The 15165-nt window shown below is 52.9% G+C and overlaps 4 protein-coding genes across 4 annotated transcripts; 1 reads left to right on the forward strand and 3 right to left on the reverse strand.

The window, feature by feature from the left end:
• Window positions 1-3264: 3264 nt before the first annotated feature.
• On the reverse strand, window positions 3265-4419 carry Triagg1_6136 (uncharacterized protein; the record flags this gene model as incomplete). Its single annotated transcript, XM_062900727.1, has 1 exon — window positions 3265-4419. The coding sequence occupies one exon, from the start codon at window positions 4417-4419 to the stop codon at window positions 3265-3267; it is 1155 nt and encodes a 384-aa protein (XP_062754993.1).
• An 85-nt stretch (window positions 4420-4504) lies between these two features.
• Window positions 4505-6646, forward strand: Triagg1_6137 (uncharacterized protein; the record flags this gene model as incomplete). Its single annotated transcript, XM_062900728.1, has 2 exons — window positions 4505-6324; window positions 6397-6646. The coding sequence occupies 2 exons, from the start codon at window positions 4505-4507 to the stop codon at window positions 6644-6646; spliced, it is 2070 nt and encodes a 689-aa protein (XP_062754994.1).
• An 851-nt stretch (window positions 6647-7497) lies between these two features.
• Window positions 7498-9096, reverse strand: Triagg1_6138 (uncharacterized protein; the record flags this gene model as incomplete). The annotated part of the gene is made up of 1 exon (XM_062900730.1): window positions 7498-9096. One exon carries the CDS (start codon window positions 9094-9096, stop codon window positions 7498-7500), a length of 1599 nt encoding a protein of 532 aa, XP_062754995.1.
• A 2254-nt stretch (window positions 9097-11350) lies between these two features.
• Window positions 11351-11916, reverse strand: Triagg1_6139 (uncharacterized protein; the record flags this gene model as incomplete). Its single annotated transcript, XM_062900731.1, has 3 exons — window positions 11351-11682; window positions 11763-11804; window positions 11871-11916. The coding sequence occupies 3 exons, from the start codon at window positions 11914-11916 to the stop codon at window positions 11351-11353; spliced, it is 420 nt and encodes a 139-aa protein (XP_062754996.1).
• Window positions 11917-15165: the final 3249 nt, after the last annotated feature.

A 15165-nucleotide genomic window follows, 5' to 3' on the forward strand; every position in this document is an offset into this window, starting at 1 on the left:
CGCAACTAACATTTGCTACTGACTTGCTCTTACCAGAATTACAATTATACTATTGGAAACTTAGTTTGGCAAACTGGGGAATATCTTCTAGCTGAGGGGGAGGCGCACTGAGTTGATAAGCAAAAACGCTGAAATCACAGGAGGGGGGTGTCACCTGTCGCTCGTTGCCAGCTGAACTCGAAATCATAGAGACAGAAAAGACCCCGACCGCCATCACCTGGGAAGGGGGGTTTCCAAAAAAAAAAAAAAAAAAAAAAAAAAAAAACCTTAAGGAAAACAACAACCCCGAGAATTTTGCAAACTCTTTCTTGGGAAACCATTTTCAGAAGCAAGAACTGTTCTGAGCACGACAGACCACCGTACTACCAAATTATGAGAAACAGCTATTCCGCTGGCACTCCTTGTGAAGCCGAAGTACAGCGGATACTGGCGATTTCCTGCATCGTGGGAGTGCTAGCTAACCTAATCTTGGTGACTTTGTGGAATGTAACTTCGTGTTTGTGACATATGTCCACAGCTTGGTCGGTCTACCGGGAGTCTACCGGCGAGCTGACTCCATCATCAAGATCATCATCTACCTTTAAATAATCATCTTTAAGGACGGAGAACCCAGTGTTGACGAGACCCGGAGATTTCTTTGACACTGAAGTGGCACCGCGAGAGCCCGAAAATACAGTATTCAGATTACCGTCACCACAGTCCAACATTACAATAATTCTCTTTTCCACAGAGTTTGCCGTTGGGGGCACTGGCCTACGCTGGCCATTCTAGTGACGGGGATTCCAAAGACTACGTTGAGATGTGCAAATCCAACGTTGCTATCCTACCAGTGGACCCCGAACACAAAGACATGGTTCTACGACAGGTGTTCAGATTAGGCTTGAGGGGATAGGCTATGGTGTAGTATGAAGAATTAACTCGAGAGGAAAGGGAATAGCCAACCTTGGAGTTACTGTTTGTGGCAAAGTTCAAGGACCCAGACCCTGCTATACAAAACAGACTTATGGCCATGCTACATATTTTTGGCTGGGGATCGGGAGAGGCACTGTCTACGTATATCCGACGAATGGAAAACCTCCATCACAAAACTAAGACTCGAAGCTCGGAGAATATTGTTGTCTTGCTTTATCCTCCACATGCCAGACGGTAACGAGGACCTCCGATTACAGGAAAGAGTGACGGATCGCCTCTACGCAGTGGGAAAATGGCAAGCCGAGTTCGCAGCTCCGGCCCTCATAATAGAAGATGTCTTGGCAGCATTATTCGCATATCGATCCTTAACCTCTGAACCAGTGGCTCAGAATAATAATGTAAATCGGCCTGCTCGGGAACTGGATCTAATCCATATCTTGATCTAACAACAGGCCACTATGGCAGAACTGGTGAAGCATATGGGGTCTTACATCCCTTTGAGTGCCGTAAGGTGCGCTCTGCGTACCGTATCCGCTTTTTTCTGCTCTGGGTAGAGATTTTCTCCTTTCTGTTTATCTGATTGGTTTTAGGTATTAAAGGTACATAGAGCGCACCTTATACTCAAAGGGATGGTAGGAATTCGGGGTCGGAGTTCGAGTGGGTGTGATAATGTCTTACCTCCTTTCGTTGGAGCGACTAGTGCGCATTAGGAAGCGACCCCCGTTGCCTTGCACGAGATAAATCACGTGGATCAACCTTCTTTTTGGTGTGGGTTCGCACGAAAGAGACTCTACCATGCAAAGCAAGCATCACCACGCAACGAGTTCGCATCGACGCTCCACGAGATGCGATGCCTGTCGCTGTCGGAATCTTCTGGAGAGTGAGAGCCATGATCATTTTCTGGGATTCTATGGCGCTGCCTATCGGGCGCGGGGGCAGTGCGAAGAGGAGTCCGGCGCTTCTGACTCCCTGACGAGCGATTTGGAGCCTTGCCCCCCGGAATATCGTTTCCCTACACGAGCCGACACGTTGGATGCGGCCCACTGATCAAGTATGGGCTTGCTAAGGCTTACGAACAAAACATGATATCAAGCCGCCAACCCGCGGATGAAGTTGTCGCCAATACCCCACCACATCCTTATTGTCTACGTCGCAACAAGGCACCTGTAAATCGCCCTCGCTGTGCCCCTTCTTCGCACGCCTACGGTATCTCCCTGTGACGGCTAGCTTTGTTGGAGGAATCGACTTGGCCGCATATGACGGATAAAGCCCTACCCGGTCGTGCAGATACATTGTGCTCTCAACACCAGAGCCCTGTTCAAGCCGATATGGCGTCTTTGACCCGTCGAGAAGTCTTGTCACATGCCCGGGCGCCGGATTTGGCGGGATAGAGGCCGTTTGCGCATCATTTGGACCCGGATTTTATTTCTCGGCTTGCTCAGCAGCCTTTCTCTATAGCCTTGAGGCAGCGGTTCCGTTTACTTGGATGCCATCGAGATGCTGCAGTGTCGACAGTGACGCTGACTAGTTCTGAGGCACCCTGAATGATGATTGGCTACTTGACTGGAGGGGGAATGAACTTCTTAAAAGGAACAAAGGGAAGAAGGAGAAGAGCTTCGACACGGGGATCAGGTTAATGACGCAAAACTTGCGCGTTTCATCCCTACACACATGTTACGTGGTGGTCAGCTCTCTCACTTGACCTATGCATCACATATCGACGGTCACGAGATAGCTGGCCAAGTTGCGTGGCAGAAAGGGATAGAATGGCGATTGATGCCCATGGTAAGTCTCGTAAATGATCCGCCAGGATACGTACATAGCGATTTGTTGCTGGTTGATGGCGGCTAGAGCATGCTCTGCTCTGGCTGGTCGAGGTGATTGGCAGTCTTCTGCATGTCTTGGGGCTATGAAATGACGGGGAGGTGTATGAGAAAACTGCCATGATGGTGCAAGCTTGCAAGTGCATGTCCGGGAGAATTGGGTGGCTATTTGGGCGTGGCGGATGCCGGGACAGGACTGCTTTGGGGAAGAGCCACGGTTGAGGCTCAGGGCATCCAACGACGGCCGCGAAAAATTCATCATGACGGCGGTCAGCTCTTGGGGGGGATGGTCGGGGGCTGTGGCACCAGGCCCCCATCGCCCTTTTTCTTTTTTCTTTTCTTCACCCTCCTCTCTTCTCTTCTCCTCCCTCTACTGCCCTGCACTCACAACCCTCATTTGCAGCGCCATTTGTCCCAGGCTGTGGGACGCGGACGTCGCTCGACCCTCGCTCCTCCGGCTAAGGTGCGGCGATTTACCAGCGCTGCGACGCTAAAAACTCAAACAAGGTGCAGGTCCCAATGGGGCAGACTACATCGCCTCCGCGTCGCCCTCGACATGCTGCCATGAGAGACGACGGAGGAAGCTATGATTACAGAGAACGGCCTCGATCTGGCAGAGGAGTGACATCCTCGGATCGACCAGGATCTCCTCCCCACGGGGCCCGTCACAGCTCGGATTACGCCTCTCGCCAGCACCATCGCCCCAGAGACTCGGCGCCAGCGCACCGGCATCGCTCACGAGACCGCAGCCGGGAATATTCCCGGCGGGAGAGGCCTGCATCCTCGCGCCCGCTTGCCGATTCGGACGACCTGATCCCTCGCTATCGTGAGAGCAAGGCGCGTTCCTCTGAAGCCAAGGCCAAGACGACTCGGGGTAGCCGTAGCCGTAGCCGTGAGCGAGGCCGAGATCGAGACCGAGATCGTGACCGTGGGGGACTCGGCTCGCCGTCCTCCTCCAAGCGACATAGAAGTCGAAGCCGCAGCCGCAGCCGGTCTCTGAGCTCGTCACGTCGGAAACGCTACAAGAAGGCGCACAGTCCGCCACCGCGCGGTCGAGATCAAGGCTCCAAGCCCGAGTCCAAGAGACGAAGACACCATTCTCCCGATCGCCGAGGCCCCTCACCGCGTCACCATCGCTCTTCCCACAAATCTCCTTCCCGAGTCGACGACGAAGCCCGCCACCACTCGAGACGACGATCTCTCTCCCGCTCTCCGACAAGATCTGAAGCCGACAGGAGACATTCCCGACGCGACTCACGTCACCGTCACAAGCCCGAAACAGCTCGAAGCCCATCGCGGAGACGGTCGCCACTCCCTGCCAGCAGTCGGCATTCATTGTCCACCCGTAGAGATTCGCAGTCACGTGTGGCCGAGCCAACATTGACGGTCCGCACTGCCACTGACGACCGGTCGCGAATCGACGGCGACTACCGACAAGCCAATCGAGACCAAAGGCCTGCATCTCCTGTCGCCCATCGTGATCGAAACCGAGGCAAAGAATTTTCCGAACCGCATCACGCATCGCGGTCCGACATTGACGACGACATGACGTCTCGGAGCAGTTACCGAGGAGGATACAACCCCACCTATACACATCAATCCCACCACAGCAATGACCCTCGAGGATATTCGCAGTCTCCTCAGAACTCGGGTTCTTTTCACAACTCGCCATCTCCATCGTCATACGGTGCGGGTCGTTCCGGCTGGAATCATCAATACTCCCCCCAACAGTACGTTTCTGGCTAACTATCTACATTTCATCACGGCTAATGGGAATAAACAGACAATATCCTCCCCAATATGCTCACGGTGGCAGCGGTTATCCTGCCAGTGGCCCCCCTCAGAATGGATCACAGAACCATTACCACGTGAATTCGCTGCATTCCCCCCCTTATGCCGCACCCACTGGGCCTCAGGGTAACTACCGAGGGGGTCATCGAGGGAGTGGCTTTCGTGGCGGGCCCACTGCAAATCGAGGTGGCTATCGTGGCACTGGCTTCAAGAGCACCTCTAGGAACCCTTCATTCCAGGCACCGCCGCCGCCGCCGCCTCCGCCTCCCCCTCGAAGCAATGGTTTCCCGTCAGATGAAGAAGTTGACCGGAGGTCCACCGCCGCGGATGCGGATGCGGATGCCGTGGCAGACACTGATACCATTGATGCTCATGAAAATGCCTCTTTGGAGCGCTCAGACGATGCACCATCAGCTCCCACCAACCATACTACGTCCAAGGATGGAGCTGAAACTTCATCACAAACCGCACCCAAGCCGGGGAGTGGTGCTGGCAAGTTCAGCTTTGCGTTTAAACCCTCCTCAAAGCCAACACCTGCGGCTCCGAAGCCCGAGATTTCCCAAAAGTTCAACGCCGCACCCCCAAGGAGAGAGTCAGTACAGCAAGCCCAACCCTCTAACCGGGACCGCGATCGGGACCGCGACCGCGACCGCGACCGTGATCGTGATAGAGATCGTGATCGGGACCGAGATCGTGATCGCGATCGAGACCGAGACCGAGAACCTCCTCCAAGTGCGCCCACTGAGCCGTCTTCCGCACGTTCCCGGCGAGAGTTTAGGAATCCTCCCGAGGGACCAAAATTGGCACCGAGAACGCGGAAGGTGATCAAAGTAATGAAACGACCAAAGCCGCGACCGACTCTCCCCGACGACTTGATTGAGTCCGACTCGGTGTTTTTCAGGAAGCCTGGAAATGAATCAGTGGTCGGCTCAGGGACATACGGAAAAGTGTTCAAGGGGCTCAATGTATACACGAAGGGACTCGTTGCTCTGAAACGAATTCGCATGGAGGGCGAAAGAGATGGCTTCCCCGTGACGGCAGTCCGTGAAATCAAACTGCTGCAATCGCTGAGACACACCAACATAGTCAATCTTCAGGAGGTCATGGTAGAGAAGAATGACTGTTTCATGGTTTTCGAGTACCTCTCTCATGACTTGACGGGTCTGCTCAACCATCCTTCCTTCTCGCTAGATTCAGCACAGAAGAAGCACATGGCCAAGCAACTTTTCGAAGGGTTAGACTATCTTCATGAGAGAGGTGTCCTTCACCGGGACATCAAGGCTGCCAATATCCTTGTTAGTAGTGAGGGAATATTGAAGCTGGCAGATTTCGGACTGGCTCGGTTTTATGCGAAACGACACCAGCTGGACTACACGAACCGGGTCATTACGATCTGGTACCGCTCACCGGAGCTCCTGCTAGGAGAGACCAAGTATACCGCTGCCGTCGATGTCTGGAGTGCCGCCTGTGTTATGGTCGAGATTTTCACTAGACTTGCCATCTTTGCTGGAGACGGAACAGAGCTCAGCCAGCTCGACAAGATATACAATGTTCTTGGGACCCCAACCCGCCACGATTGGCCCGGAATCACAGACATGGCATGGTTTGAGCTGCTCCGACCAACTGCTAAAAGGAAGAATGTCTTTGCGGAGAAATACAAAGACAGGGTGTCTCCTGCCGCCTTTGACTTGCTAAAATCCATGTTCTGCTACGACCCGGCGAAGAGGCCCACGGCATCCACGATCTTGCAACACCCGTACTTCACTACCGAAGAGCCACTGCCCAGACAGGCAATAGAGTGAGTCCAATGCCCCCTCTGAGATTGACTATCTTGTCATAGACATCCTGACTTACTAACCCATAATGACAGACTAGCAAATATTGGTGGCGATTGGCACGAGTTTGAGTCGAAAGCTCTGCGAAAAGAAAACGAGCGGCGAGATCGGGAGGCTCGAAAAGCATCCAAGGACACTGCCCGCGAAAAGGACAAGAAACGCGTCACGGAGTCTCATGATCGCGAGAGGAGTGCCAAGAGGATACACGTCGACCAGAAGCCGGCGGACAATCGAGGTGGCACTGCTACAGCCACGGCAACGGCAACGATAGCTACGAAGGAATGAATTGCACAGCTCTCTACCTTCTTCAAGGTGGCATGCGTGAAAAATCTTTTACTTGTTTGATATATAGCCGGCTTTCCCTTTTCCTCGCAGCTCCCTTGAAGCTTTGAAGATGGGACGGCGCTGTCAATGTAGTTTATATTGCCGTACATTTGGCATGAAAGGTTTCCTTTTCATTTCCATTTCCGTTTTTCTTCTTCTTGTTCTCTCCAATGGTGTTCAAAAGGGGTATATCTGGCGTTTCGTGGACGTGGAAAGCTTTTCTCAAAGGGAGAGGTGGCACTAGCATGACAGGTAACTGGCTCTGCGTCGTTGTTTATGGCTTTTGGGAGGGATGTAGAAGAGAAGAGCCCCGGTCTTCTGGCGGGGAAGTTAATATACGAAAAGCTGTTACGAACGAATAGAAGCTGTGTTGTGCACTGTGCTACTGGAAATCAATCTTCATTCCGGCTATAATATGCATCGGATCTCTAATGTTCAAATGCATGAAATTCACTTATTGCCTCGTGCTATGTACAGGCAAGCCAAAAGAGAGGAGACCAAATACAAAGAAATCTTTCGAGAATGTCGTCCCATCGTCATAACGTCATCAATGAATTCATCATAAAGTGTGGTATCATAAGCTCTTTTCTCGTGTGCGGGTATCCCATCAAGTAATCCAAACAGCCAGCCATAATAAGGAAAAAAAAAGAGAGAAACTATCTAGGTAGGCAAGAGGGTTGTTCTGTGTTCTCCTCCTCTTCAATTGGTATCATAATCGATCATTTCTGTAGACAGACCATTATCCACATGCACTTTTTCAACTGTCCCATCCACTATCTAATGCCTCTTTGCGGTACCGATCAAGCAAGGGACTATTGAAGGATTCCCTTTCCCTTGTAGTCGGTTACCTTTAAGAGGTCTCGGAGACTTCCCTCAGCAAGGCCCTTGTTATGATGGGTGGACGTAATGGAAGATGGTTTCCATGGCATCCAGCCGTTGATCATGGACAGGATGCCACTGCCTGCAATGTCCGTCTTGGTGTGCGTAATGGCTCCCTTTGCAACAGAGAGGCCATATTGCTTGGGAAGAGCAGGCGTCTCCTTGACTAGAACGACAGGGGGACCCTCAAGAGGCTCCTCCAGGGCCGTGCGTATCTCGAGCTGGCTCGTTGATTCTTGAGGCCGCGCTGGCTCACTGACGAGGCCGGTGGCCGATGTGCGTGGAGAATCTATAGCCGCGCCGTTGAGTCTGGTAGAGGCATCAATGAGAGCAAGGGACGATGATGACTTCTTTGGAGCAGCCTCCTCGTGGTGCAGGTCACTTTGCTCATCAAGGGTTTCGCTGGAAGAGCTGCTGTGGGAGGAGTGTCCTGAACCCTTCAGCACCGCCCGACCACGGATTTCGCCCGCAATCTCGGCCGCAGCCTTTTTCCTGCCAGGCTGTTCTTCATCTGAAGATCGACTGGACGATATGATTGTTTCCAAGGTGCCTACAGCTCTGCTATTCCTGCGAGCCATGCGTCTCCTCCTACGGGTTGATGCTCCTACGCTGTGTTCGTCGTCTGCGGAGACTGCCTGCAGGGTCGGGCCTTGGGAGTCATTCAACTGGGCCGAGGAGGTGAAGAAGGAGGCCCCGTCTCCATGGGGAGTATAATGGACTTCGTATTGATTGCTCAGCGAGTACCTGGATCTGGCACAAATCTCGGCAATCCGGTCTAGATCAGCGTTGATATCACCAACAACGCCGCCACCCTGAGCTTCGATATTGGCCATGAAGCTTTTGAAGCTGAAGGCTTCCACCGGGGGCAGGCGGGCTTCGTCCTCGGCACGGCCGTTTACGGGTTTCTTTCCAAAGGATAACACCATGGTGCTCAACATGCCGGGCTCTCCGGACACAAACCTGGAGGGGACGCCGGCGACTGCTTCGGCAAACCGGCTGACCTGGGACCCGGGGCCGGCACCAGGACCGGAGACGGACGATCCGTGAGCGATGGGGCCACGAGACGAGCTGGACGGCCTGCTGGACGGCAGCGGAGGGTAGTAGCTCCGGACAATGACGGGCTCCGAGTATGTGCTGTTCTGGGCGCCGGTCGACTTGGCGTAGCGATGGCTCGGGAAGTTGTGGTTGAGCTCTCGGAGGGCGGTGGTGCGGTACTCTACGGTCGAATCATCGACGGGGATCGGCTTGCCCTCGGCAGTGGACGGCACGAGGCTGGTCGGAGACGGATTGGGCTGGATGGAGCGCCTGAGGGAGATGGGAAGGGGATTGCCACCACTACGAGGCTCGGTGGTGGCGGACGAGCGAGACGGCGATAGCAGAGATGAAGGCTGAGGCAGAAGCTGGGATTGAGGCTCAGGCTGGTGTTGAGACTGAGACTGAGATTGAGAGTGGGAATGAGAATGAGAATGAGAATCAGGCTGAGGTTGGTCCGAGTCTGACGGCGGTTCAAGGCCAAAGGTGGGTAAAGACATGATGGGCTGAGAGATGCGTATCGGTGGTTAAATACGATATATATGTAAGGCAGGCCGGGCAAGGTTGGGAGAGGTAATTGGGGTGTTGGGCTTCGGCGACGATCGGTCCAGGGTCTCAGCAAGACATCGGGCGCGGCAACATGCAAGCTGTGCAGCTCCGAGGCACTCAAGGCATCAATTCGTGTCGTTCGGACAAGGTCCCTGGCCAGGCCTGGTTTGGACTGGTCCGGTCTGGCTTGGTCTGGTCTGGTCTGGCTTCGACAGGAATAGGATGGGATGGGATTGGGATGGGATGGGGGAAGAGGGAGGAACACGGACGGATACGTGGGAGGGCCGTAGGGTGTCCCTCGCTAGTGAGAGAGTGGCACGACAGCGACTGTGCTGTGCTGTAGCGTTGGCGGAGTCTCACACAACGACTAAGGGCAGCGTAAGGCAGAGGAGATGCAGATGCAGATGCAGACGCAGACGCAGACGCAGACGCAGACGCAAGAGGGTGCTTGAAATAGCAGTGGCAAGCAATCAAGCAAGCGATGGGGTGGGTGTGGTTGGTTGGTGTGTTTTGGATGTGGGAATAGTGGCGAAGCAGCAGCAGCAGCAGGACGAAGCGAGGGAGAGAGGCGGAAGATGACAGAACGAAACAAACGCTCAACTCTCTTCAGCTGTCGATGTGGTGGATGGTGTAGTCGTAGTAAGAAGGGCAGCGCGTGAGGGGCACGACAGAGACGCGCAATTGGGCCAAGGCGATGAAATTCACATTGGAAACGCAGCAAATCGCCAACAAGGCGTGGGCGGAGCGAAAAAGAAAAAAAAAAAAAAAAAGACTCGAACTGGAACTGCACAAGCTGCATAAGCATGGCATATGCGAAGCTGCACGACCGTCGTGGCCGCTGCTCAAAGGCGCTTCTGCCTTCCGGCGCCGGCCGCTGGGGGGGGGGGGGGGGGCCCCAAGCGTCTCGTCTCGTCTCGTCTCGCCTCTGTCCACGGCTTTTTCTTCTTCTTTTCTTTTGGCTATCCAATGTGATTTGCCCTCCCAACATCCCTGCCCGCAGCTGGTTTTGCTGCCGTGGGCGCCGGCGATTGGCTGGCGGCGAGGCATCTCGACGTGTTCGCCGACTGAAGCGGAAAGGCGCACAGCAGCAGCGGCGGCGGCAAAGCGATGCGCTCCAAAGAAAGCACTCAAAGCTGCTGTTTTGCATGGCCGAGATCCAATCACGGCGCTGGGAAATGATGCTCATCACCAATTGCTTACAGGGTACATGCACGGTTTGATGTTTTTTGATGTCGATGTGGGCACTGCCCTGATGCTTTTTGTGGTGAGATGAAGAAAATTGATATGTAGGATATCATGCTTGCCAATTGGCTTCCCAAAAGACTCTGCATATATCCAAGAGCTTTGGCCCGTTCTCCCCGCAGTCGTTTATCTGTAGGTAATCAGCCGTATAATCAGCACCAGCATCAGTTGCCCGTGCTTTTCTGTAAACAGACCCCAACACCTTGCTCTGTGCTCTTTTTTTTTTTTTTTTGTCGTGCTTCTCTTTATTTCTCAGCTCGCATCTCGGTCGGAGGTTGGGGCAAGTTTTGCGGGAGCGGGGAAGCTCGACTCCAATTCGCCAAAATCCCAAGCTCTGCTCCGTCGACGCACATTGACTCGACAGCTTATGCTGGGCAATAAATGCATGATTCGCAAAGTGTTTCAGGCCAATGCATCTCGCGGTTTATCGCTGGCATCCGATTGGCGCTGAGAATTGCCTTGCTGGCCGTCTGTGCTGAATCTGCGGACGAGATATTCCGTGGCAGAAATCTTCAGACAGAAGCGCAAAGGCGGAGATGCTCGGCCGGGCTGATGTCATCCCCCAATTCTTCGCCATGCTCATATACGGATACTGTACAGCGAAATCTAAATGATATTTCCATGACCATTACTATTACTACTGCAGGTAATGCTATTTCTGCTCCGGTTTGAAACACACTTCACTCGAGCAGGACACAACTTTCAGCCAAGACTTTCTGAACCAAATTGGCCAGGATGTCAACTAGGCACTGCGCGCCTGCGTTGCGAGTTGATTCGAATCAACTCTTGTCCCTTCAACTCGACTCGACTCGACTCGACTCGACTCGACTCAACCCATTCCGATCATGGCGACAAAATCCATGTCGGTCGACGTGGTCACTCGCAACATGCTTCCTGGATCTTCTTTCCTCTTCATTGTAAGTGCACGACCACTCAATGCCCCATGCTGAAACAACACGGCATTTAGGCATATCCCTGGTTTTGACCTTGGTTGCTATAACCTTGATTTACATAGCCTTGGTTGTTGTTATAACCTTGGCTATCATAGGGCGGGCCACCGACAGGCGCACCGGCAGGCGCACCGGCAGCCGGCGGTGCCATCGTTCCATAGCCTTGTCGACGGCCTTGTCCGCCCGTTTGCACCTTGTCAGAGTAGATGCCGGGAGCACGGCGCGGCGGATAATGGCCCTCGCGGGCTTGTTGTCGACGGTCATAATAGACGTATTCGAGATAAAACGCATGTATATGACCCGGGAAATATCCAAGTATCGTCAGGCATACGTTGATGAGTAGGTCTAGAGAGCCTCAGCATGTCATTCTATTACATTCACAGGAGATCGGCATCAACGATCCAAAGAGAGAAAAGAGGGCATACCCATTCCGCATCCTGCCACAGCCCATGCGCCGAGCGGAGGGACTACAGTATATGATTAGTAGGCATTCGTCAACTCTCATCCGAGACGGTGCTCTTATCTGGACATACAGAAGATGGTGACGATGACAATCAGTACCGCGGCACAAGCACCCATGATGGCGGTGGAAGTCGTCGCGAGTTTTATAAAGGTTCTTCAGGAGATTGATGGCTTATTGACGTGTAATGGTTACAAAGAGCCTGTCCGCGTAAATTTGAGTGCTTCTTTCTGGGGCCAGGAGGCGAGAGTCTTTACAAGGTCAACTGTTGCGACGGCAGTCAATCCAAGCGACGAGAGATTGGCTCTTTTTATTGCAGATTGGAATGCGACAGCAGGTTAAAGTTTTAGCCTCTTATTGCGTAACAAGCTTGCGTACAGATGCTGCCGATATTGAGTTCACGCAATCAACCACCCTCAACCGCCTCTCTAGGCAAGTGGCTAGGCAGTGGCTACCCGCGATGTGCCAACAATGACGCAGATTTGGACGAGTGGATGACGTATGCGCACGTGGGCGACTTTTCCGTTCACGATCAGGAAGGAGCGTGGCTGCCTCGTAGGTCCAAACTCAATTGATTAATGGGAGAACAAATGGAGCTGTCAAGAAGAATTTGAGAAAAACTTTAAAATTTCTTTTCTTGAACCGGATATTCACAGCTGGCATGTTATTACTTCTTGTCCCCGGCTTCGCACTGGTGGATCAAGCGTGCATATAAAGCAAAAGACAAGACATCAAGTTTCTTCCAGAGACTGCAAAAGTCGTTCCCAATGCTTCTAAACCCTTCAGACCTTTTCCCTCTCCTCCCGGAAGAGAGCACGGTGCAAAGGATTGCCACCAGCAGCCCATCATCTCATGGTAGGGGTGGTAGAATGGCCTGTATAGCTTACAATCCCTTCGTCCAAATGGGTACTTGTCCCGCAGCATTGCAAGGTAGCCGACCGATAGCCGGACCATGTTGCATCTTTCAAGCTGAGACGTGCTGACTTCATTCTCTTCACAATCCAGTCCAGGCAAGCATATCCTGGCGAGTCAAGACTGCACCGGTCTTCAAATATCTGGCCTTCCGGCGACTTTCATAGCTCCGACGGAATCGAGCCGTAACTCCCGAGTTATGGATATTGCTCTTACAAACAAACGAAATTCCCGACCAGCCCCTTGGCTGGTGCCAGAACAATGATGTGCGGGGAGCAGAGGTGAAACACTGCTGGACATGTCTCAGCTGAGAATCGGAGTAAGAAGCAGCCAGTCTCCGGCAACCCCTGCGGCATGCGTCGAAGCTAAGAGCATGACAGCCAAGCAATGACGATTGAAAACACTGGCATTCAGTCGAGCTCACCAGGGTATCTTTTGCAATTCCCAGAGGCGACGACGAACATTGCTATGATTATGAGACAGAGCATCAAAGTACTGCGGGACTAGGTCAGTTGCAATGCCCATCGTATACGGGCATCACTACAAGACACTGCGGTTCTGACATCGTTCTAGAAACTGATCTGGGTCAGTCGGCAGCCCGCCACTGTGCAGGCCTCGTGGTTGGCCTGAGCTCCGAGAGAAAATGGAAATGCCAAGGGAGGAAACCCCGCTGCTCACCCACGACAACTTCAGACGCGTCTGAGAGTCTGCCTTGAAAGTACGCTAAAATCAGAGCACTTTGTCCAAACGAAAAAGTGATTTTTTCTTTTTTCTTCCTTTTCTTTTTCTGACCCGTCATCACGACATTACAACGGGCTTTGCCGACGCTGAGCGCTGTCCGAGGTACCGGGAAGCTTAACCTTTCACCCGTGACTCAAATCGGATCATTTCCCACTTCTCAGGCCTGCCAGATGGGCTCCTCTGTGAAGTCGGTAAGGCGACTCTCCTTTTTTTATGTGGAAACAATGACGAGAAGAGGCCACTCCTCTCTCGACCTTGCTTCGAGACGTCTCGCAGAGCGGGTATTCCCGACATACCGACGCCCATGCGGGAGTAGATACCAGCTTAGTGTGCCGACTAAAAAGGTCGGGTTTGTGACGGACACTATTCTTCTGGACACTAGCCGCTGTTCTAGAGAAGAGAGAGAGAGAAAAAGATGCCGTGCCCTAGTGAAGTGTTGTTGTACGTAAGTCGGACTCAAACGAGCGGCTGATGATGCTTATTACCAGCAAAGCTGTGTTTGGTATAAAACAAACGACGAGCTTCCGTGGATCATGCCTGTATACCGAGCATGGAGGACAGGAGTGGCTTTTTTCTCAAGAAAGGCTTGATTGCATGAGACTGGTCATTTTTCTCCCAACAGAAGCTCCTGTCAAAACCTGATTCAGCATGATGCCGCTAAGGGTGTCACACACTGTCCTGTACAGTATTGACCTCCTCCGCGCACAAGTGGCCAAGCGCATGACTCTGCAGCAAATCTCAACGTGATACGTGGGATAGATACTATTACTCGTAGCAGCAAGCACCAGAGTCCTTGGCCACGAAACAATGGAGAGCCGCCAGAGATCCGCGCGATAGAGACCAATTCTGTCTCGCCACACAGCGCCGGTGTCTTGGTTCGACGCCGCTGGCCTGCGAGTGCATTGTGGAACTCGTCTTTCTGTCATGCCAGCTAGCAGTCGTCTATTATGCATAATACGCCAATGGCTGCCGACTGATTGATTTGGAAAGCTGGCGGGCTTCTACTCGCAGCTTGCCTGTCCTGGGCCCAGTCCAAGTACTGTAAGAAACCGTACTAGCAGGATTACAAGATGCCAACCTGCTTGCGGCGGTGAGAGACGAGGTCCTCCTATTTCCAAACGGAGCGAGGATCAAGAAGCTGATGCTGCTGCTGCTGTTGTTTCCTGCGGAGATGGTGGTCGTCACCTGGCCATGCTGATCATTGATGAGACGATGTGATACTCGCCCATATTTGTATTGGTTTGTATTGGGTACTGTACGGAACGGCATTGGACGGGCCCAACCCAACAGCAGGTACCGGATATCAATGCATTCTCAGTACTTTTTATTCGACTGACAGAACAGACACTCTACAATTCTGGTCCTCACAGTGCCGTGCCCAGATACATGTACACGGGCGAGCCAGAGGACGTGCGATTGGTGTGTACTCCAAGGTGGAACAGCTTCTCCTTGCTTGAGATTCGCCTATCGAGCCAAACCAGCTGTACATACTGCGCATAACCTAATATAGATCTGGGGAACTTACATGGAGTGCCGTGCCTGTACCTGAGCGTGGAGGCAGTGAAGTTACGGTGTACAAGTCGCAGTACATAGGTAGGTATGTGTGTAGACGTGCCGAGACCAGCGGCGTGGCGGCATGATTCAAGGTTTTGATGGACATTGCCCTGGGACGCCCCAATGGCTTCGGGCTCCGTGCATCAATACGAATTGGCATG

Source organism: Trichoderma aggressivum (assembly GCF_033847375.1).
Source record: "Trichoderma aggressivum f. europaeum strain CBS 100526 chromosome Unknown scaffold_023, whole genome shotgun sequence".
NCBI lineage: Eukaryota > Fungi > Ascomycota > Sordariomycetes > Hypocreales > Hypocreaceae > Trichoderma > Trichoderma aggressivum.